General features: G+C 45.2%; 1 protein-coding gene across 2 annotated transcripts; it reads left to right on the forward strand.

Moving 5' to 3' along the window:
- The first annotated feature begins 1388 nt into the window (after window positions 1–1388).
- On the forward strand, window positions 1389–15508 carry LOC146838954 (uncharacterized). 2 transcript variants are annotated; one of them, XM_085603023.1, is made up of 2 exons: window positions 1389–1673; window positions 13268–15508. In XM_085603023.1, the coding sequence occupies exon 2, from the start codon at window positions 14368–14370 to the stop codon at window positions 15313–15315; it is 948 nt and encodes a 315-aa protein (XP_085459149.1). In that variant the 5' UTR covers window positions 1389–1673; window positions 13268–14367; the 3' UTR covers window positions 15316–15508. The 2 variants fall into 2 exon arrangements, with proteins under 2 accessions (XP_085459149.1, XP_085459150.1); XM_085603024.1 differs by lacking the exon at window positions 1389–1673 and adding an exon at window positions 2013–2111.
- Window positions 15509–22242: the final 6734 nt, after the last annotated feature.

Raw genomic sequence — 22242 nt, forward strand, 5'->3', positions numbered from 1 at the left:
CAAATTGCTGACGCGCATCAAATAAAGTAAACAAAATAAAACTCACAGTCACGGCCAATGGACTTAGATACATGCATTAGGTCACCGGGATGGCAAATCCTCACGGCTGTAGCTGCCGGTAAACCATCGCAGCGCCGGGGTGTTGGTAACAAGTATAATGCTAACGCCCCAGCAGCATATGCAGAAACAGTAGATCTTTTTCCCTGATGACAGTCAAGGGAAAGTAGAACGAGAAAGTTAGTTTCCTTAAACATGACTCCTCCATTAGGTGGCAGCTCCGGTTTTGTCACTCTGATGCAGATCAGGAATCACTGACCCGGTAGACATTTCTTGTCCTGGTTCTGATTTCCTTCCTCAGTTCGGTCTCTCTGAAGGGTGAAGGAAGGCAGCAAAGCAGGATCTGTGGGCAGGCGGAAATTGCAGTAGTCCCTGACGCTCTTCCACACTGACCAGGTAGTGATCTCAATGGCAAGTAGAGACAGGCAGGAAGAAGCGCAACGCTGTGAACAGTCAGGGACTGGCACACTTAAATTGTATACAGGCAGTAACTGGCACATCCAAAGTTGAGGGCGACCGGTGGAAGGTCACTGGTGCCAGTAAGCTTGAGTTGCTTTTGAGGAATTCTTTTATCTTGCTTGCAGATCTTAATCTTGGAGTTTCTTGAAGTTTCTTCAGGTGTAGGTTCAATCCAATCGTCGCCAAATGTAATATTAAGATAAATGCTCCAGCCTTGGTAGTTTTCATGTAGGTTTATTAGGTATCAAGTTGTATAATGGACGAGCCCCACCAGGAGCAGTCTGTATGCCGCTCAGCCCTTTCAGCAACTGACAAACCATACCAACGTTCTAACCTTCAGCATTCTAAAATACACACATCCTGGCTGAGCAGCAAGCATACTACAATACGTTAGTAATGTAAGGGACTTTGCTGTTATATGCGTTAAGTGTTACGGAAATTGCATAGGTTATTTATTTTATGAACTGGAGCACACATTTTATTATCATTCCTAAGAACATTTCTGCAGCGTATTAAACAGCATCTGATCTCTAGGCACATGTCATGATATTGCCGAGCGTTTTTTTAAAGAAATCCTGTGGGCAAAGAGAGGGACCCGCTGGGGTCGTTTTTTGTTTTGTTTATGAAAAAAAAATACTAAAATAATGTTCTGCTAAAATACCGCTCAGTTTCAATTTCTATGACGCTAAATTCCTGTTTTTGTGCCGCTAAATTTACTACTTTATGCCGCAATATCCTGGGGGTCTCTGATTTACAGGTTTAGGAAGCAAATTGGTGTATCTGCGCATGCTCAGTGGTAGAAAGACAGGTTGAGGTAGCGAGCATGCGCAGCATCAGGAAGCAAGCGCAGCATCAGGAAGCACGCGCAAATCCTTTAGCCTCACGAGCATTAGTAAAATGCCTTATCTATGCGCGAGCTGAGCAGTAGAAAGCACTGCGCGTGCTCATTTGTAAGAAAACGATCCTGCCTCTGCGCATGCTCAGCCGTTCTTATCTCGAGCTCCTTCTGCATCTGCAGGCTGCGGACAACGGTGACAGTTTGCATCGAATCTGGAGCCGCCGCTGTTTTTATGATCCGGGCGGTCTAGTCTCTACACCCGACTCTTCGCAGGCTGTTTACCACCACTCACTGCGAGCCCGGATATAAATGAGAGCAGGTAAGGGATGTCACGGGGTTCATACTTCCTGCTGCTTAACCTTGCTGTCCGACTCCCTGTTTCCAATGACTCCTGCGGGCCGGCTGCCGAGTTTAGTGCAAGCAAACGAACACAACTGCGAGCGCACCCGAACCGGGATATTTGAGCCCTAGAGCTCGTTCCTGTAGCCAATCAGCTGCTGCATCATCGGGTACGCCTCCGCCAATTAAATCTCACGAGGGCGTAGGTGGGAGCCATTCGCCTGCTGTAGTATATGCGCCGTCTTCCAATCAGAGACCTTGAAGGCGGGGCTCGCTCTGGTGGGAGTGTCCCCTGCTTCTCAGCCCCACACCAGGCCCCAGACCCTTCACTCCACCGGCTGGTCTTTGGTAGCAGGGCGTCTGTGGCGAGGCTGAGTGTGGGTGGTCGTTGGTGGAGTAGCAGAGGCCCACGGATGAGGTACACTGGCCACTCCTTGTGGAAATGCGGCTGCTGGTGCAGCCATAGTGGCTGAGATGTGTGAAACTGAGGTGCTTTAGCAGAGCCGTGCAGGGGTCTTGGACACTTGGTAATGGAGCTCGTGGTGAGCTGTAGGCTGGAGTTGAGAGCACTAGAAGAGCTGTGGCGCAGCGCTGACATAACAAGTTTCTCCAGGTCAGACTTGTAGTGTATGGGACGACACATGAGGGTCAGGACTGGGGTGAACTCGCAGACCTGGCACAGTGTTAATCCTGGATAAATGGATGTACTGCAACTCCTCATTGGGATTCCCTGGCAGAGCCGTGTGTTAGTAGGAGTGCATGAATAGACGGTCGTTCTCTAGGACAGGATTGGGGTGCACTGGCAGAGCCGTGTGTTAATAGGAGTGCATGAATAGCCGGTCGTTCTCTAGGACAGGATTGGGGTGCACTGGCAGAGCTGTGTGTTAATAGGAGAGCATGAATAGCCGGTCGTTCTCTAGGACAGGATTGGGGTGCACTGGCAGAGCCATGTGTCAGTAGGAGTGAATGAATAGCCGTCTTTCTCTAGGACAGGATTGGGGTGCACTGGCAGAGCTGTGTGTCAGTAGGAGTGCATGAATAGCCGGTCGTTGTCTAGGACAGGATTGGGGTGCACTGGCAGAGCTGTGTGTCAGTATGAGTGCATGAACAGCCAATCGTTCTCTAGGACAGGATTGGGGTGCACTGGCAGAGCCATGTGTCAGTAGGAGTGAATGAATAGCCGTCTTTCTCTAGGACAGGATTGGGGTGCACTGGCAGAGCTGTGTGTCAGTAGGAGTGCATGAATAGCCAGTCGTTCTCTAGGACAGGATTGGGGTGCACTGGCAGAGCTTGTGTCAGTATGAGTGCATGAACAGCTGGTCGTTCTCAAGGACAGGATTGGGGTGCACGGGCAGAGCCGTGTGTCAGTTGGAGTGCATGAATAGCCGTCTTTCTCTGGGACAGGATTGGGGTGCACTGGCAGAGCGGTGTCAGTAGGAGTGCATGAATAGCCAGTCGTTCTCTAGGACAGGATTGGGGTGCACTGGCAGAGCTGTGTGTCAGTAGGAGTGCATGAATAGCCATCTTTCTCTAGGACAGAATTGGGGGTCAGGCCGTGTGTCAGTAGGAGTGCATGAATAGCCGTCTTTCTCTGGGACAGGATTGGGGTGCACTGGTAGAGCCGTGTGCCAGTATGAGTGCATGAATAGCCGATCGTTCTCTAGAACAGGATTTGGATGCACTGTCAGAGCTGTGTGTCAGTAGGAGTGCATGAATAGCCGGTCGTTCTCTAGGACAGGATTGGGGTGCACTGGCAGAGCTGAGGGTGAGTCTTCATGCAGCATTAGAAAGATGTGTTGCAGAAAAGGATTGAGTTCCATTGACAGAGCTATGCATGATTCTCAGTGCAGGAATAGCAGGGGCTTCTTTTAGGTAGGGATTGGGATGGACTAGCAATGTTGCAATTCTCAGTGCAGAATAGCACGGGTGCTGTGGTGCAGGAATGAGGTGCACTGACAGAGCTGTGTGTGTGTTGGCATAGCAGGTGGTACATCATTTTGAGGTTAACGTTATCTGGAAGATCGTCTCAAGCCTCCGTGCAGAAATAGTGTGGGTTGCCCCAGATGGGGACAGGTGTGGATCGACAGGGCTGTGTTTGGGGGCCTGCTATGAATAGCATGTTCTGCTGCAGGTCATAATTGGGATGTGTTGACAGAGGTCTGTGTTTTTGAGAACAGGCGTAGCAGGGACTACATTAGCTATTGATTGAGGTGTACTGGCACAGCTGCGTTTGCGTCTCAGTGCAGGATAAGCCGAGAACGTTTCAGGACACCATTAAGATGCATTGGTGGAGCTATGTGTGAGTCTATGTAGGAATAGGAAGAGATGCTGGAGGGCAGGATTGGAGTTACTGCCACAATAGTGTGTGAGTCTCAGTGTCGTGTAGTTGTCACCCTGTGGTAGGAACAGCACGTATGTGGACAGCATAACTATTGCAATGGTGCCAGACTGATTCCATGCACCCCCTCAGGATATGTCATCTTATAGGCCAGCTACCTCATAGTGCCACCGTAAGCCCCACTTACCCTAGGCAGGTAGTAAATGGTTCTGGCAACCACTGAACATGTCTACCCTGATCTCCCAGGAATGATGGTAACATATCCAGAACCCTTTCGCTCAGTCACTCGGGCACTCTTCCTCTCAGAAGAGTATACAAGGAATACTCAGTGGGGCATTTTCAATGTTTATTGAACCAACTTGATTCTTGTATAAAATATATGTGCTGTAATGATCAATAGACAGAAGCAAATGAAAGTTATGAGATGCATTAAGACAGTGAACAGAATGAAAAGTTCCATCATCATACTAAAACAATGTATATATGCAAGCATAGAAAACAATATAGAAATCAGGTGTACTCCGACTATGCGCCACCTAACCTAAGTGTCTAGGGTGTGTGTATGTTTTCTGACAAGAATCCCCATACTGGATGATCCAACCCGTTATCTGAAGGGAAAGAATGTAGGTCCCCGTCGTGGTCACGAGTAGGACACCCCTTGCAGAGATATCAGCAGGCTGCTGGGCCAAACATCAGCATGTAGCGACCTCGCCAATGACAGCAAAGTACTCCTCTGCCAACACCTGGAAACTGATGCTTATTTAAAACAAATGGCATCCTTGCTTTGGGCCTTGGTCAGGCCGCCATGTTTTATGTGTTATAGATAGCTCGGTTGTCATATATACAAAACAAATAATCACATTTGCACAATGCATGTATTAACCATGTACATGATGTGTAAAGGTATCATGATAGTATTCTTGTTAAGTTGGTTTGTAAGCAAGCATAGTTTCCTAGAAACTAATCCGTATGGTCACGGTTGCAAATGTGTGGCAAAAGTTATTGCGTGAGACAACTTTAGGAAGAAACCTGTGTACATGTAAAAATGGCAGTGTTTCGCTCCAGGCCTAACTGGGACACATGAGACCCACTCCAAGGACATAAGTCAACTAAAAAGCTATCTTAAAAAGCAAATCCTATTGCAAAAAAATGCAGCAGCATATGCAATAGGATTCATAAAATGTACTCTTAAAAAATAAAGCTAAAACTTGTATAAAGGTAATCATGTGATTTAGAAGCCCAAAGCAGCCGTAAAAATTTAAAAGGTCAATTTAGGATGTTAAAAACATGCCCAATAAAAAGTTCTCACCAAATGGAACGGCCGAATGTTTGTGTTCCGAGTGGTAGACAAAATATTTCTGTTCCTAGCGTCCACAGACGATTATCCCAGAGGCACACGTCGGAACAGGTTTATAAGGCAAATGTGTTCCCATCCAGCCCCCTCAGTAGCCATTGAGGGAGTGAAAACAGCCCGTCGGGTTCCGCTGAATCAGAGTCAAGATCCAATCCATCCAGGGCAAAAGCATCCCAGAGAGTCTCCGAGAATGCAGACTGGAGCAATGGAATGCGCAGTGGACAGCTATACATGTGGGCCTTTGGGGGGTCCATCAGTACATGAATGTCCGAAGGCTCAACCAGTAGCAATCCCAGGCACACTCAAAAGTGCACAGCAGATAGCAGAATACTGGCTGCACGCAGTGAAACAACACAGGCCAAAATTATAAGAATCAATGCTCATTCAGTTCACGAAGCAAGGGTGCGCCAAACCAAACCAATGCACCATATGCTCACGACACAGTAGCACATGACGTAGTGCCAGCTCTATTTGATCTTGAAATGGGACAACCATTGCAGAGCAAAAATATTAAAACAACTGTCCCGGCTATCAGGAAGAGGTCCAGCGTAATACCTCCAAAGATGCTCCAGATGACTGAGTGAATAAAAGATGGAATGACACAGAAAACTGTCTGAAAGGTGATGACCAACCCAGAGCTTATACTTTTTTGAAAAAAATGGCTATTTTCTTTGTACTAGACATGTTAAATATAAAATACACCAGATCTCCAAAATGTCGAGGAAAGTTAGGCCACATCTTTTTCAAAGAGTAAGGCTTTCAGTTTGCTCAGGGCGTGAATATGCACTGGGGTCAGAACAATTGAAGGCCAAAGCATCGCCTCTCTAACTGTACAGGTAGGCGGAAACGGTACTTGTGTACAAGTAACAACGGAAGAAACCGTCACCAAATAGGCAACACCCGGCTTCATTCCACAGCACTTATGACCGTTCAACATCAGGTAACTCCCATTAGAGAGCAATCTGAAAGTCTAACGTAACACAGCCGCCAGGGGAACCTTTCAGTTAGCAAACAGGTTTGCCTCAGAAGAATTACAAGCCCTGTGCAAAGAAATGTCCTTGCAAACCAAGGATTCACTTAAAGTACTCTTGCAGTCTGAAAATGCTGAGAAATACTTCAGTTCTCTTATTTGGGCATTGAAATATAAAAGGAAGTTCCCAAGACTCGTGTACTAACCATTCTCCTAATGCTTCATATCTGCACACTTGGTGATGTTGGAGACAGTACTGAAAGTCCAGATTGGCAGTGTAATATACCCATGGATTATCCAATCTGCGGATTCAATTCCAGTAACTATGAAATGTAACTACTCTAGCTTTTCTATGTGTAACATAGTGTACTTAGCATGCTTGTGGGCCATAAGTATCTGTTGTTCAGTCAGATGGTATGGGGAAAACAGATTCGGGACATTGATATGTTGCCATGGCACGTGGCCAGAATGTAATGTTTGTAATTTCCAGCTAAATAGCATAATATACCTAAATTGTGACTGTCCATATTGTAACGCGGACATGTCTTGTTGAACAATGTCTATCGCGGAGGATACTATGTTTTCCAAAGAGTATATGCTAGCTGATAAGGTGGTCTTACCGTTGGCAACCACTGCAAGAATCTGTTCTAAATTTTTCCTATTAATTTTGCCCAATCTTTCAGCAGCCTTCCATATTTCATTGTATATGGCATACAAGAAGTGCTTTTGACGTGGTTTTGCAAGGACAGGTGCTAACAGACTTGTATCCGAATGAGACTGTCATCTCATACGAATAGGCCTGTGAGGGTATTGGACTGGGTCAAGGCCAGTACCTTCAGCATGCCGTCCATCATTTGTTTGTTGTAACGCTTTTCGCCCCGTGCTCACTACGCCACTGGAGTCAAGCTATCCTGGCTGATGACGGCTGATAGCCAGAAACCGGTCCTAGGATGCTTGATTCCGGTCCAGGGAAGACATGGCTTGGCAGTTCGGGCTGGACTGTTCCCATGAGGCACAGGGTCAAGACTGATTTGCATATGGCCATGTCTAAACTGGGGTGGTGTAGTGGGCAAAAGAACGATGGATTTAACCCAGATCTCTTGACTGGGGGAGAATGTATGCATTGTCTGCATTCCGTCCATCATTTGTTTGTTGTAACGCTTTTCGCCCTAAGTGGGATGGGTATTCCCAGACGTGGGACCCGTGCTCACTACTCCACTGGAGTCAAGCTATCCTGGCTGATGATGGCTGATAGCCAGAAACCGGTCCTAGGATGCTTGATTCCGGTCCAGGGAAGACATGGCTTGGCAGTTCGGGCTGGACTGTTCCCATGAGGCACAGGGTCAAGACTGATTTGCATATGGCCATGTCTAAACTGGGGTGGTGTAGTGGGCAAAAGAACAATGGATTTAACCCAGATCTCTTAACTGGGGGAGAATGTATGCATTGTCAGCATTCCGTCCATCATTTGTTTGTTGTAACGCTCATGGACTTGGCCAGGGCGACATGGCTCACGTATCCTAATGTTCCTCAGACGACTCAAACACCTGAAGGAGCGGTTGTCTGTTAATTTCACTATTGTACAGAGCTATGAGGGCTGCCTCAATGGGTCCATCCCCTAGGGCACGGGCTGCTTGGGATGGGGACCTGACGGCACCCCTGTGCTACAAGACTTGGAAAACAGCATGTGCACTAACGCACACAGTATTATCCATTACGCGTTTTAAGTTAATACATTTTAACTACTTGCACTGCATATACGTGATCCCGACAAGACTGTGCCGTATTGACCCGGACCGATCTGATGTTTGCTCTAGATGTGGCACTGAAGAGGCAGATTTTCTGCTTCTGGCATGGGGGTGTTCCAAGGTGCACCAATTTTGGACCAAGGTGGCGGAGCGGGTGAAGTACGGAACCGGTCTCCGGGTGAAACTATCCCCACTGCACTGCCTTCTAGTGCAAGTCACGAAACCTAGAAAACGCAAGATGGCATACAGACTATTTTCAATTACTCCTGGTCCTAGCGGGACGCGGGATCGCCATATTATGGATGGGAAAGCGTTCCCCCTCAGTGGATGAATGGTTAAGGGATGTGAGTTAGTGGACGCTTGCAGAGGACGCCCATATGAAGGCCATTAGGAGGGATCAGAAATTAGAGCATGATCTCGGGACGTGGAGGGAGCTCTGTAGAGATTTCTTAACTCTTGAGGCAACAGTGAGTGATCAACATGCATCGGAGGCAAGCAACAGTGCGACTGATAATGAGGGGAGTTGATGCCCTTGATGTGACTATTCCTAAGCTCCTAGATCTCATGACTGTGTAAACTGTTTACTGAATCAATAGTTACAACTGCGACTAATACCATGCAGCTGCGGTCGGTAGTAGGAGTAACTGCAGGGCGGTCCTAGATATATGGCAAATGGTACTTGAATATGTAAAAATATATTGTTTCTTTACTCGTATCTTGTATTCGGATCCCCTCTGCAGGGCGGTGACGTGGGAGGGGGAGGGGCAGGGTGGGGGGTAGTAAACTATGGATTACAGAGGTTTACAGGTAGTGCACGCAACGAAATTCGTTTTATTAATTTATATGTTAACTTACCTGTAAACCTCCGTAATCCATAGTTTACTACCCCCCACACTGCCCCTCCCCCTCCCCACGTCACCGCCCTGTAGTTACTCCTACTACCGATCGCGGCTGATACCATGTCTAGATTGGAAGCATATCTTGAAGAACAAATTGACACTGTGGTATGGAAATAGTGTTGTGCATAAGCTAAGAGTATGTAGATCAACCACAGACAGAAATTGATTCATTTTAAATTAATCAGTTGGCTATATTGCTCTCCCAGTTTCCTACACATGATTAACACAGAACAACTGGTGCTGGAGTTTCTCTGGGGTCTTCTTCCATGTAGTATGTGCCTGCCCACTGGTTATGGCATACCTTGGGGAGGTGGTGAGAATTATTGGAGAAGTGGTGGGAGCCCATAGACTGTTCGCCAAAACTGCTGCTGTCGGGATAAGTAAACCCATTCCCCAGTCGACCAGTCAGTTGGAGGCGATACTTATTCTCCTTTCAAAATGCTGCCTGCTACGAGTCTGGATAGGCTCCTGACCAATAAGAGACTTGTAAGTTACGAATGTATGAAGGTCAACATTGATATTGTCCTATGATGTAAGTTGGTGTAGTTGGGGGGTGGGGGGTTATATGAAATACTAGTGGCAGCATGTGCACCATTAAGCGCTGAGCGTGCTGTATCGAACTCTTCTAAACCCAGCTTTCTTTTCTGCATGAAAATAAGAACTGATTAAACGTATCTTGAACGTAGAAAGTCAAGGAGAATTGGGTGGCCCAGTATATGATCTCCTAAGCGGTACAACAATAACAGTTTAGGTATCTAAGTTGAAGGTCTTATATTAGACCCTCAACTTAGATACATCATTGGTCGCTAGGAGCACCTGCTCTTAGAAGCAAGTGCCCTCGCCCACCCGAAGGTGGCATTCTTCATCATTGGGCCTGCTCCTCTTTGGGCTGGTGCTGCAATGTCCAACGGGCCCCATATTGCGACACTTTCCCGGAGATCTTTTCGATTCGCCAAAGGAGTACTGGGAATATTAGTGTATCCTAGTAAACAAATGGGAAGATTCGAAACAAGAAGATTGGAAATGGATCCATGTTAAAATTGGCTATACACACTCCATAGTTGTGTTTTAATTAGATTGAAAGAATATATGTCCAGGCTAAAAACAATGTGGGAAACTTAAGGACTTCTCCTGGATAAGAAAAGTGGGATTAAATAAAGTTAAGTTGATACAGATTCAAGGTCCCCATGTTTCATGTCGGTACTGTCAAAGATGATCAAGTGGCATTTCTTCAGGACCTATATGTGTATATACCTAATATTCACTTGGGGAGAATGGGGATCCTTCTATTTATGTGTGACCTCACCTCTTTTCAAAGTATACCATAAGAATAGGTTAGGGGGTAGACTTACACTGATACGTGTAGGTTCTTAGTGCTAGTTACCCTCCTCTGGTAAGGTATGGCTCCTTAGTGATTGTGGACGTCATAATCTCAGAGATTTTTCTGAGAGTGATATGATGGTCCATTAACCTAGCCTCCGTCTGCTATCCCGGCTGTCTCTCTAATATAAAACTCTTGGAAATGGCCCTTACATTTTGCTTCTTCCTCCTATTTTTTCCTGACTTGTTTGTGTTGGTTTTAGGACTCTGGGCACTTTACCACTGCTAATCAGTGCTAAAGTGCATATGCTCTCTGTGTAAATTGTGTTATGGATTGGTGTTTCCATGATTGGGTATTTGATTTACTTGTTAGTCCCTAGTAAAGTGCACTGAGTGTGTCAGGGCCTGTAAATCAAATGCTACTAGTGGGCCTGCAGCACTGATTGTGCCACCCACGTGAGTAGCCCTAAGAAAGGTAACTCAGACCTGCCATTGCAGAGTCTGCATGCAGTTTGTAACTGCCATATCGACTTGGCGAGTGCACCCACTTGCCAGGCCCTAAACCTTCCCTTTTCTACATGTCTGACACCCCTAAGGTAGGCCCAAGGTACCTCTGTGGGCAGGGTGCAGTGTATGTGAAAGGTAGGACATGGCCTGGTGTGTGGCATGTCCTGATAGTGAATTACAGCCTATTTCGTTTTTCACTATGTCAAAGCTACCTGTTCCCCATAGGACAGAATGGGAAGTTTGTTTATAACATCTTATAAACATAACGGGCCCTGGGAACTAGGTAGGAAAGTAAAATTTAGTATGCCTGAACTCAGAATCTAAAGGTGCATCTTTTAGTGAAGGTGATTTTTATGTTCTGTGTTTGAAAATACCACTTTTAGAAAGTAGGCATTTTCTTGCTCAGTCATCCCGTGTGCCTCTGCTGGAATGTGGATTGCCTGTCTGGGCTTTGGATGACACATGGCTGGGGAGCAGGAGGGGCTCCAGATAGTCTAGGTGGGTCAGGAAAGGGCTGAATAGACCTGGGCTGCGATGGGGGAAGGGGGTGGAGAATTACTTGCATCTCAAAGGGCCTGGTCAGCCTCTGACAATGCCGTCTCCACCCCCTGCCAGGAAATCATACCAGAGAAGGCAGAACTGGTTCTGGCTGGTCACAGACACCCTCTGCCTAGAGGATCAAAGGATTTTTGGATACAAATACTGGGGCCCAGACCATTAAACTTTAGAACTCTTTTGGCTCAAGAAGACTGCCAGGAAGAAGGGCTGGAGAAGCTGTGAGGAGGTACTACCACTTTGCTGTGTGCTTTGCTGTGTTGGCCTGCAGTGGCTGCTTCCGTCTTGGGCAGTGAAAGGACTGGACTGAACTTTCTGCAATCTACTTTTGTGAGTTTCTCCAAGGACTTGAGGTAGAGCTTGCCCCCTGTTCAAGAAGTCTCAGGAACAGCAAAGACTTCAAGCTCTTCTGCCCTCAGCACTGAGGACTGTGTGTTTTGTGCTGCAACAGAAGAAAAGCAACTCGACGACATCTACGACGCCGCTGCCGACTCCGTGTCCTGAAGGCACCAGAGAGTGCACCGCCTCAACGCCACACCGCGACCCTGGTCTCACCGACGATGCCTGCTGATGCCCCCACTGAGCCGTTGCTCGCACCGCGACCTGTGGGCACCGCACTCCACACCGCCTCGCCTCGCTTCACGACGACGCCTTGGTATCCCCGACGATGCCGCTCCATGCCGAAATCAACGCCGCTGCTTGCACTGTGGTTCGAGGGCACCGCTTGTAAAGTTACACGATGCACCGCCTTCATCCCGCACTGCAGCCTTGGCCTACCAAAGCCGACGCCATCGACTCCAGTTCGTCAGCCGACAACAGCGCTTCAGCAACGACGCCGTCGCTGATTGCACCGTGACCTGCCAGCAACGTGACGAGCACCGCCTTCATCTCGCACCACGACCCTGGTCTCACCGACGCCGCCATCTGACGCCGCCAACTGACGCCGCTACGAGCCGCTGCTAGCAACGCGACTTGAGGGCACCACGCCGCTGCACTTCGCACCGCAGCACATGACGCCTGCCGACGCCAGCGCCGACTCCAACAGAGAGGAGATCGAACTGCAACGCGCGTGACTTCGAGGGACCCGACGACTCCTGCACCGACCTCCGGAACCGACGCCTGTGGTCGCTGTGTTTTCGGAAGCTCAACGAGAGGTCGCAGATGCCCTGCATTTCTAAAAGGTACTGTTTCCGGGTCTTCTTGACACCGTAGCTGGCCCGAAACACCGCGGTCAGCCAGAACTGTTTGGATTTGTTTGCTCACGACGCCGCGATAGTCCCGGACGGAGCTATCGACATCAAGGAATGATTTTTTAAGAGTGTTTTGACAACTGTATATTTTTAAGTACTGTAGTGTGGATTTTTATCGTTTATGGTCTTGTATATAAATATTGGATATTTTTCTAAAACTGGTGTGGTGTCCTTTTGTAGTGCTTATACTGTATTACTGTTGGTTATGTGCAAATGCTTTAATCACTGCCTCTAAGATAAGCCTGACTGCTCATGCCAAGCTACCAAGGGGGTGAGCAGGGGATATTTTTATCCTAACTAGAGTGGTGGTTTCTGCCTGGCTTTGGCACATGCCCTAGCCTGCCAAAAATCCCATTTCTAACAAAAACCTTGAACATAGATGTTGGAATGGTATACCCTATTGTTTTTGTTGCACTTATAAAAACGTACACACTGCTTCCTGACACGAAAACTGTAATGGTACCTGTGTCTTGTTTTTTTATGGGTTGGCTAGGTTGGCAGTGTCTATCGCCCTTTATTTGAAAATGTAAATAAAGTCTAAAAAAAAACCTTCACTTCTGATATCTTTATGCAAGTCAAATTATAAATATTTGTTTTTGCAAATGTATTAACTATTTAATTTTGATTCTGCAGGTGACTTGAGGTATGGCCAGAATAAGCAAGCTAGTGCTTTGATCCCATGCAACAGAACGCCAGAGCACAGGGATGATTATTTTGAGAAAGTGAAGATGACCCAGAGCTCTAAAAGTTTACAGCAATTTCCAAAAGCTGGTGTGGTGACAAACTCTGAAAAGAGGAAACTATGAAGCATGGACGTTACTTTTCTACTTCACACATTTTATTCTGCTTGAACACCAAAGTAAAGAAACATTCAATTAGTGTGAGTTATCAAAATTAAAAATCACACCCAAATGTAAACTCCGTGTAAGTGCTAAGGGAAGAATACTTTTTCGCCATGGGATGTTTAATTATTTGCAAACTTTTGCAATTTTGAAACGATCAATGTGCATGTAATGCTGATTGCAATTAGTTAATATCTTTTGTGAATCCAAGCTCATGAACTGTTCTAGAGAAGCAAACTCAAAAACAAATCGATGGCCAGAGCAACAAAAATATTGTCAAAAGAGAAGACCAATCACATCAATCTGAGAGCATAAACTTCAGTCTGAAGACTAATCTGATTCAAAAAAAGAGAATACACACTGTATGAAAGAAAGTTATTGTAAGAGGACTTGCCTAAATTTCAGCAAAGCAAAGGCACTGAAGTACCGAGATTTAAACCCACCCTAGCCTAAAACATTATTTTTATGTTCTATACCTTTATTGAGGCATGAAATCCACCTGATACTCTTTGCTCCTGGATATCAAAACTTAATCTACTCGCCTCACTTTTAACTCGCAGCTTTTCTCGATGATTGACATTACGCTAATGCCAAACACACTGTTCTCATCCGCTCTAATATTTTAACCACCATAAGGAGACAGAGTCCTAAATAAAACTGTTAAATACAAAATATATAACTTTTTTTAAGTGAAGAGATATCCATCCCTCCAGGTTAATCGGAATGTGAAGAAATTAACTCCGGAAATAAACCTTTTAAGTGCACTGATTTTTGGACAACTTTGGTTATCAATCCAGCATCACTCAAAAGGAGGAATGACACACTGAGGAAAACCGTATCAGTGTTCTGAAAGCCAGAAGAGCTTCAATCCTGAATACAGTATCATTCAACATGGGAGAATCCACGCTGGAGAAGAACCATTCCTGTGTTCTAAATGTAATAAATGCTTCAGCTATCGATTCATTCTCACTCGAAATGAGAGAACAGTCGCTGGAAAAAAAAACTTCTCAATGTTCTGATGGCCAGAAAAGCTTCAGTTACAAATCTGATCTTGTTTGCAATGAGGGAACGCACATTGGAGAAAACCTGTATCAGTGCTCTAAATGCCAGAAAGGCTGCAGTCATACATTCAGTCTCACTCAACATGAGAGAACACACACTGGTGAAAAACCTTATCAATGCTTTGAATGTCACAAAAGCTTCAGTTACAAATCCATTCTCATTGAGCATGAGAGAACACATACTGGGGAAAAGCCTTATCAGTGCTTGAAATGTCACAAAAGCTTCAGTTACAAATCTAGTCTCATTCAACATGCGAGAACACATACTGGGGAAAAGCCTTACCAGTGCCCTGAATGTCAGAAAAGCTTTGGTTACAGATCCATTCTCGTTCAGCATGAAAGAACACACACGGGAGAAAAGCCTTATCAGTGCTTGAAGTGCCATAAAAGCTTTAGTCATAAATTCAATCTCACTCAACATGAGAGAACACACACTGGGGAAAAACCTTATCAGTGCTCGGAATGCCAGAAAAGCTTTACTCTCAAAGTCAGTCTTATTCAACATGAAAGAAAACACACTGGAGAAAAGCTGTTTCAGTGCTCTGAATGTCAGAAAGGCTTCAGTTACAAATCCAGTCTCATTCAACATGAGAGAAGACATACTGGGGAAAAGCCTTATCAATGCTCTCAATGCCAGAAACGTTTCATTTGCAAATCCATTCTTGTGCAACATGAGAAAACACACACCGGAGAAAAGCCTTATCAGTGCTCTACATGCCAGAAAAGCTTCCGTCAGAAAAATCATCTTACCAAACATGAGGAAAGAACACACACTTGACAAAAATGTTCAGGTCCCTAAATGCCAGAAAAGCTTCCAACACAAACTCAATTTGATTCTAAATAAGTGAACATTTATTTTTTTAGTTATAACAGGATTCCTCAGGCAAAACTTACAAAATAAACCAGAAATGACAGAGTGTAAAAAAACTGTCTACTAGGTTCACAGTTAAAGTAAATTGAAGTTACTAGACCCACGTGGCCCACAGTTCTTTTTAAATGTCAAAATTATTGCATTCTTAATTTTCATTGTCTTATGCTGTGGAGCTGTGTCAAAGTCAGTGAGATTTATGAGAGTGTTTGAGATGTTACTCAAGACTGTCTCAACTCTTGCTCATTCATGTGCAACAAAGCATAGGACTGATTCTGCCTAGCGGCCTTTCGGTGGTAATCCTGACGTGTCTTTATATCACAAAGCTTGTTTATTGTTCCATTGCACATCTATTATGTGACTGAATTGAACCTGCCATACGTAGAGAGGCATGTCTGTCATGTAGTTAACACTGAGCAATTTTACAGGTATCCTGGCATTTTACAGATTATATCACAATCCTACCTGCCTGCTGCTGATAATTCTGACACGTAATAAACTCTCCTCCAAGTTGGCTCATATTTCAGCGAAGGTCCTGACAGGTGACTGCTCTGCTACCAAGTTGTCCCATGTCAAGTGTTACATCTTCAGCCATGTTGGGCTTTTTAGCCAGCATCACTCCCTATTGTGGGACTTCTAGTTTTGCTTTTCTTCCATTGTGAATGTGGGGCCTTAAATCTAATCATGCAAAGTGTTCATTATTAATCTAAAAATGACTGCAGGTAGAGCTCTTGACATGGAGCCATTAGCTATGTAGTACCTGGATGCTCCCCAGCTCTAGCAACCTTATAGAAGCAGGTTGTCCAATGTACACATGGCTGCTACTCGTCATAGTAGCATCGTAAGTTCTAAAGCATTAGTTTGTGCAGGAAGAAGTTTCAAATCTATTCTTCAGCAGGGGTCAGAACTGTGAACAAAGGGCTCTTGTACTTCTTGGATGTTAGAAAGGCTTCTGTGAATAAGCTTGTTTTTCACTTTTTTTTACATTGCAAGGTTAGAAAAATTCTTCTATCTTGGACACAGCTTTCCAGAGCAGGGCTCCTATCCTGTGAACTGATATTTGTTTCACTGTGTACCTTTCGGTATATGTGGCGTGAACAAACAGAATTATATTAACAGAGGCAACTGACAATATTCTGATCCATGGGCAGCTCTCCCTTTGAAAATGGTGAAGAGGATTTAGAATTGTGTTCTCTATGCCATTGGAGGCAAAAGTAGATATTTAAGGGACAGTGTAATAATGCAGTGGTTTCTTTGAATTGAAACAGCTGATTTGTTTAACTTTGCAGCTTTTGGGGTGTAACTATCTCTGCCAGTCTCTATAGTATCAAGAGTCTAGTCAGTTAAATTTGGTGAGAAATCTGTACCATCAAAGAATTTTCAGCATTATCTAAACATTAAAGCATTGCAGTATCGAACACACGCACTGGGAACATGTTCCTCTGCCAGGGGAGACTGTTGACCCAGCAGACTACTCTTCAGGGTGTAATGATCCTGAAGGCGAAGAAATACCCAATTTGAAATAAAATGCAGAACAACCCAACAGAAGTAGTGTGTGTGAGAACCTGGACAAGCTGCCCAGCTAGGTGTAAATGTACACATTCTGAAGGTAAGATCTCAATGGAACAAGGCAAGTCTAAAGAAGAGCACTCACAACTAAATTTAGAGCTTTAAACATGTATGCAAGGGAAATGCTAACTTTTAGAAAACGTTAAGTGTGCTGTGAATGCTAGGAACTATCAAGTCAAAAAATCTACCTCAATGTGAGACAACCTACAGCGAAGTAAAACCAAATCAGTATTTTGAATGCCGGAAAAGTGTTTATTGTAAAAGATCTTGACTCTACAAGATGGAACCCTCCTGAGAACAAACTGTGCTTCCACCAGCTCCGGCCCTGTGGTTGGTTGAGGTGCTTTGAACAGTTACCCAAAGCAGTTCAAGATACTAGAAATGAGTGTCGGAGGAAAGGCCCTTATCATGACCAATCCAAGTTATAAAAAAAATTAATGAGTAGTTCTGTCCTAGGTTAAACTGTGTGATGTCTTCAGTAGGTAAGTGTGAGGTCGAGGTGCTTCAATCCAAGCCTTGATCTGGCTGGGGCAAGAGCATTTGTCCTGATATTAGAATAGCAGCCACTAGAAGTATCTTACATGATGGTGAGTAAAGGAAGGTTAAGGTCTGTTCGTGTATTTCAGGAAAGCCAGACACTCCAGGTTGAGATACTTTTATAGAACTCTATGTATGTAAATGCAAGGTTGGTATATATGCATAACTAGAATCCTATGGATTTTGTTGGGTGATAGTTTGCAAATTGGGCTGCTATATCAGAAGCAAAAGTGGGCAACTGAATTATTATTGTTGTATGGTTGAAGATGTGAGGTCTTATCAAACCAATGTAAATCAAAATATGATAAGCAAAAGATAAATGTATCTTTTTATTAAAATGCAGTGTTAAAAACTAGAATGTTGCCAAGTGGGAGTAGTGTACTATATTCTGCACACACTTCAATACCATATATTTTAATACTCAACAAGCAATGGGTATTGATGAGGAAGAAAGGGCAAAGTGGTGAACAACTCTGGGAGTAGTTCTTGAAAGTTAAATTAACGAATACCTGATGTGGATTTGATAATATTTATTTGCACTCATTATTGAACCAATAGAGATCAAGTCCTCTGAGAAAAACTGTGTTGTAGTGGGTTTAAGGAATGAAATGGATGGAGTGCGTCTATTTTTATAAATAGTTATGAGAATCTGAGGTGAAGCCTCGAAGGCTGAGGATCCAGGCTTGATCTAACTATTTTAAGATTACATTCAGGAACATGGCAAGGTGGAAAGTGAAATCTGCCAGTATCCTAAATGTCATGATATAATGTTAATGGAAGAAGCCTAGTCCTCTGAAGAAATCCGGATCAAGGGACGGAAAGAATCTGATAGACTCAGATTACCCTCAAAGAGAGATTGAGCGAAGAGGTTCAAGGAGACATGGAGCGAAGGGGCTTCAAGGAGAGATGAAGTCAAGGGGGTTGTTTGATGGTGTTTCTAGATATGGGAATGGATCTCTAGGTCAAGAGCGGGTTTGGATTAGAGGTATTATCAAGATATACACTTTGGGTTGAGGTTGAAGCCAGGACTTGTTTAGAATTAATTACCTGAATGAAGGAGGAATGCAGATGGTTGCCATGCTGGTGTTGGATCAGCTATTATTTATATTTATTTTTTATAGAGTTTTATATAGCACGAACTAGACCTGAATCGGATATCAGAGCGCTTTACATGAGCACCCGTTTCGTTACAGATGGACACATTCATTTTTGTTAGGCGTGGAGAGATTAAGAGTTATTTTCCAGGTTAAGAACTAGCAAATGGTACTGGGTGGGGCATTCATCCAGTCTAACTGATTACACCTTTCTTGGAGGTGACCTTTGATACCACTGTGTGGGGTTTCAGGCTCAAGAACAGACTGGTAGCAATTACTGCCCCCAAATATTAGAATTCAGGATTTCTTTAGTGGGGGTGATGCTGACTTGTTCCTGAGGTTTAACAGATTATTTAGCTGAGAAGGTTTGTTGGGAGAAGAACTCACGCTTCAAGAGGAATAAACCCAATGCATAAACCAGCATTGGCATAGCCAATAGGTCTCGCCTTTGGGACCTTATAAGTGTTTAGTTATCTAGCACAATATCCTTGGTGCAACAATATCAACTGTTGCACGGTTAAACACTTATAAGGTCCTAAAGGCTAGACCTATTGGCTATACCAATGCTTGTTTTTATTCCGTAAGCTTGAGCTGCTGCTGTTTTCAATTTCTGCTTGGGGAATACAACATAGGGCACAGACATATGAAGCACAGTAAGAAACACGTTGCAAAGAAATACATAGTCTCTTTGCATTTGTTCCAGCTGTAGGGCACTGTGAGGACACAACATATGTTTCTTAAACCTAATAGTCCTCATTGTTTGAAGCAACACTTCCTATATATTGATTTGCACACTTGTATGACACATTCTCTCCCTCTCTCTCTCTAAAAAGGAAGTGCTTTCTGGTCACTGATTTAAAAAAAAAATAAACTACTGTGGACCAGGGTTGGATTTCAGGCTTGTTTCCTCTGATTGTTTTTGCAAACATGTTAGCCTCATCATTGACAGTAGTTTGTGTGGTCCTCTTTTGTTGTGCAAAGTACCCTCCCCTTCTAAAGAGAGCGACCTCTTTTAAGCCAAGGCCATCATTAGGAGAGGCCCATTAATAGGGCCAGACACAGGTGGTTCAGAGTTACTGTTACAGACCGGTTCACGTCACTTTGAGGACTAGTTAAAACCATGCCTTTACTAGCGGGACACGGACAGTCAAATTAGACCTGGGCAATTACCGGGAACGGGGTTTACTGCCACCATTCACCTGGCGATTAAGGCTTCCTTCAGCAGCAGTGTCCCGGGGGAAGCTCTCTGGCCTGTGCATTTACTACATTGCATGTAGTCCCATGGGCAAGGGAGCTGAGTTTGCAGGCCCCTCCAAGATTACGAGCACTTCGTAGTGCTGCCCTTGAAGGGTTTCCCTCAGAAATAGTTTCAGTGCCCTAAGAAGGTGTCCTTCAGTCGCAGCTCCAAGCTGCATCTGAGCCAGCTTTGCATTTTCACGCTGCTTTATTTAGCAGCAGTGTAAAGTGCAGCTCTGACGAGCCAGTGTTTACCTGCTGCGATATTTCCCCCTCTTGCATCATGTAGAGTCTGTTGGAACACGCGACAGCTGTGGAAGACAAACAACAGCAGCTTATATCGAGACTTCTTTTTCTCCTTTCTTCCCCGTTGAATTAAGTGTTTATTTCAGCGAGTGGCATTTTTGAATAGTTAACGCTGCTAGGCTGTGTGTGTGCCCTTCAGTGCTGTCTTTTTGGGCTGTGTGAGCGCTGCGTTGGTGTGGACTGCTGCTAAGCGCTTCTTGGCGTGAAAGGAAGCACTGGGCGCATTACTCATGCTTGGCTAATGTCCATACAACAAACAAATGATGGACGGAATGCTGACAATGCATACATTCTCCCCCAGTCAAGAGATCTGGGTTAAATCCATCGTTCTTTTGCCCACTACACCACCCCAGTTTAGACATGGCCATATGCAAATCAGTCTTGACCCTGTGCCTCATGGGAACAGTCCAGCCCGAACTGCCAAGCCATGTCTTCCCTGGACCGGAATCAAGCATCCTAGGACCGGTTTCTGGCTATCAGCCATCATCAGCCAGGATAGCTTGACTCCAGTGGCGTAGTGAGCATGGGTCCCACGTCTGGGAATACCCATCCCACTTAGGGCGAAAAGCGTTACAACAAACAAATGATGGACGGAATGCTGACAATGCATACATTCTCCCCCAGTCAAGAGATCTGGGTTAAATCCATCGTTCTTTTGCCCACTACACCACCCCAGTTTAGACATGGCCATATGCAAATCAGTCTTGACCCTGTGCCTCATGGGAACAGTCCAGCCCGAACTGCCAAGCCATGTCTTCCCTGGACCGGAATCAAGCATCCTAGGACCGGTTTCTGGCTATCAGCCATCATCAGCCAGGATAGCTTGACTCCAGTGGCGTAGTGAGCACGGGTCCCACGTTTTCGGACCATCTTAGAGTACTAAGACAGGGCTGTAGAAGTAGTGAGAGGAGATGGAGGAAATCCTGGGATCCCATGGATAGGGAGGCCCATAAGTCTGCTCTACGGGAGTATAAGCAGAAAGTGATAATGGAGAAGCAGGAATACTTCTCCAATCTTAGCAGCTCACTTACCTCCTCCAGGGAGCTCTTTAAAATTGCTGACTCGCTGTGCTCCCTCCAACTTCCAGATCCCGTAGTCAGCTCTCAACGTCTTTGTGACGACATTGCAGACTTGTTTCACACAAAAATCTTTGATATTCACACCTCCTTGGAAGTACAACGCCTCTCCTTGGCCGAAAATCTCCCTCCAGGCATAAGCTCTTCTGAGACACTGGATATAGTCCCTTCTAGCCTCCTTTCTGTTTTTCCGTCTGTCTCTTGAAGGTCTGAACCTTCTTCTAGACAAGACGAAATCCTCCTCTCCACTAGATCCATTGCCTCTCAAAAGGCTAAAAGAGTGTAGGAACAGCCTCCTTCCTCCCCTACTTGAGGTGATGAACAAGGCAATTGATCAAGGTATTTTTCCATCAATATGGAAGAAGGCCATTGTGAAGCCGCTCCTTAAGAAGCCTTCTCTCGATCCTGCCCTCTTGAAAAATTTTAGACCTATTTCTCTGCTCCCTGCACCCGCTAAAATCTTAGAAGCACACCTAAATCGCCATTTATCCTCGTTTCTTGAAGCTTCGGAGTATCTTGACATTACCCAGCATGGATTTCGAAAGCATCACAGCACAGAATCTGCCCTCACCTCTGTAGTCGACAACATCCGACGCAAGGTTGATGCTGGACAAACAACTGTCCTTGTGCTACTGGACCTCACAGCCGCATTTGACACTCTGTCTCCTGCCATTCTAACATCTCGGCTTAGGGAGGCAGGTGTCATTGGCTCGGCCCTGAGTCTCCTCAACTCCTTTCTCCTTGATAGGGAACAGAGAGTGATGCTCGGCAACCACCTCTCCCCAGCAAAGTCTTTGCAATGTGGGGTGCCACAGGGGTCGGCATTAAGTCCGACCCTGTTTAACATCTACGTGGCCCCCCTTGCTAGGCTAGTAAGATCGCAGAGGATGGAGGTGGTATCATACGCCGATGACACCCAGATCATGGTTTCACTAACTCAGTCCTCTGTTATAACATCTGCCTTTAGCTTCAGGTCCTGTATGCAACACGTTGCGGATTGGATGGTTACCAACTCCCTG

Source organism: Triturus cristatus, chromosome 4_2 (genome assembly GCF_964204655.1).
Source record: "Triturus cristatus chromosome 4_2, aTriCri1.1, whole genome shotgun sequence".
Taxonomy (NCBI): Eukaryota; Metazoa; Chordata; class Amphibia; order Caudata; family Salamandridae; genus Triturus; species Triturus cristatus.

Coding starts and splice junctions, on each gene's coding strand:
- LOC146838954 (XM_085603023.1), top strand. CDS start 14,368: ATGGGAGAATCCACGCTGGAGAAGAACCATTCCTGTGTTCTAAATGTA.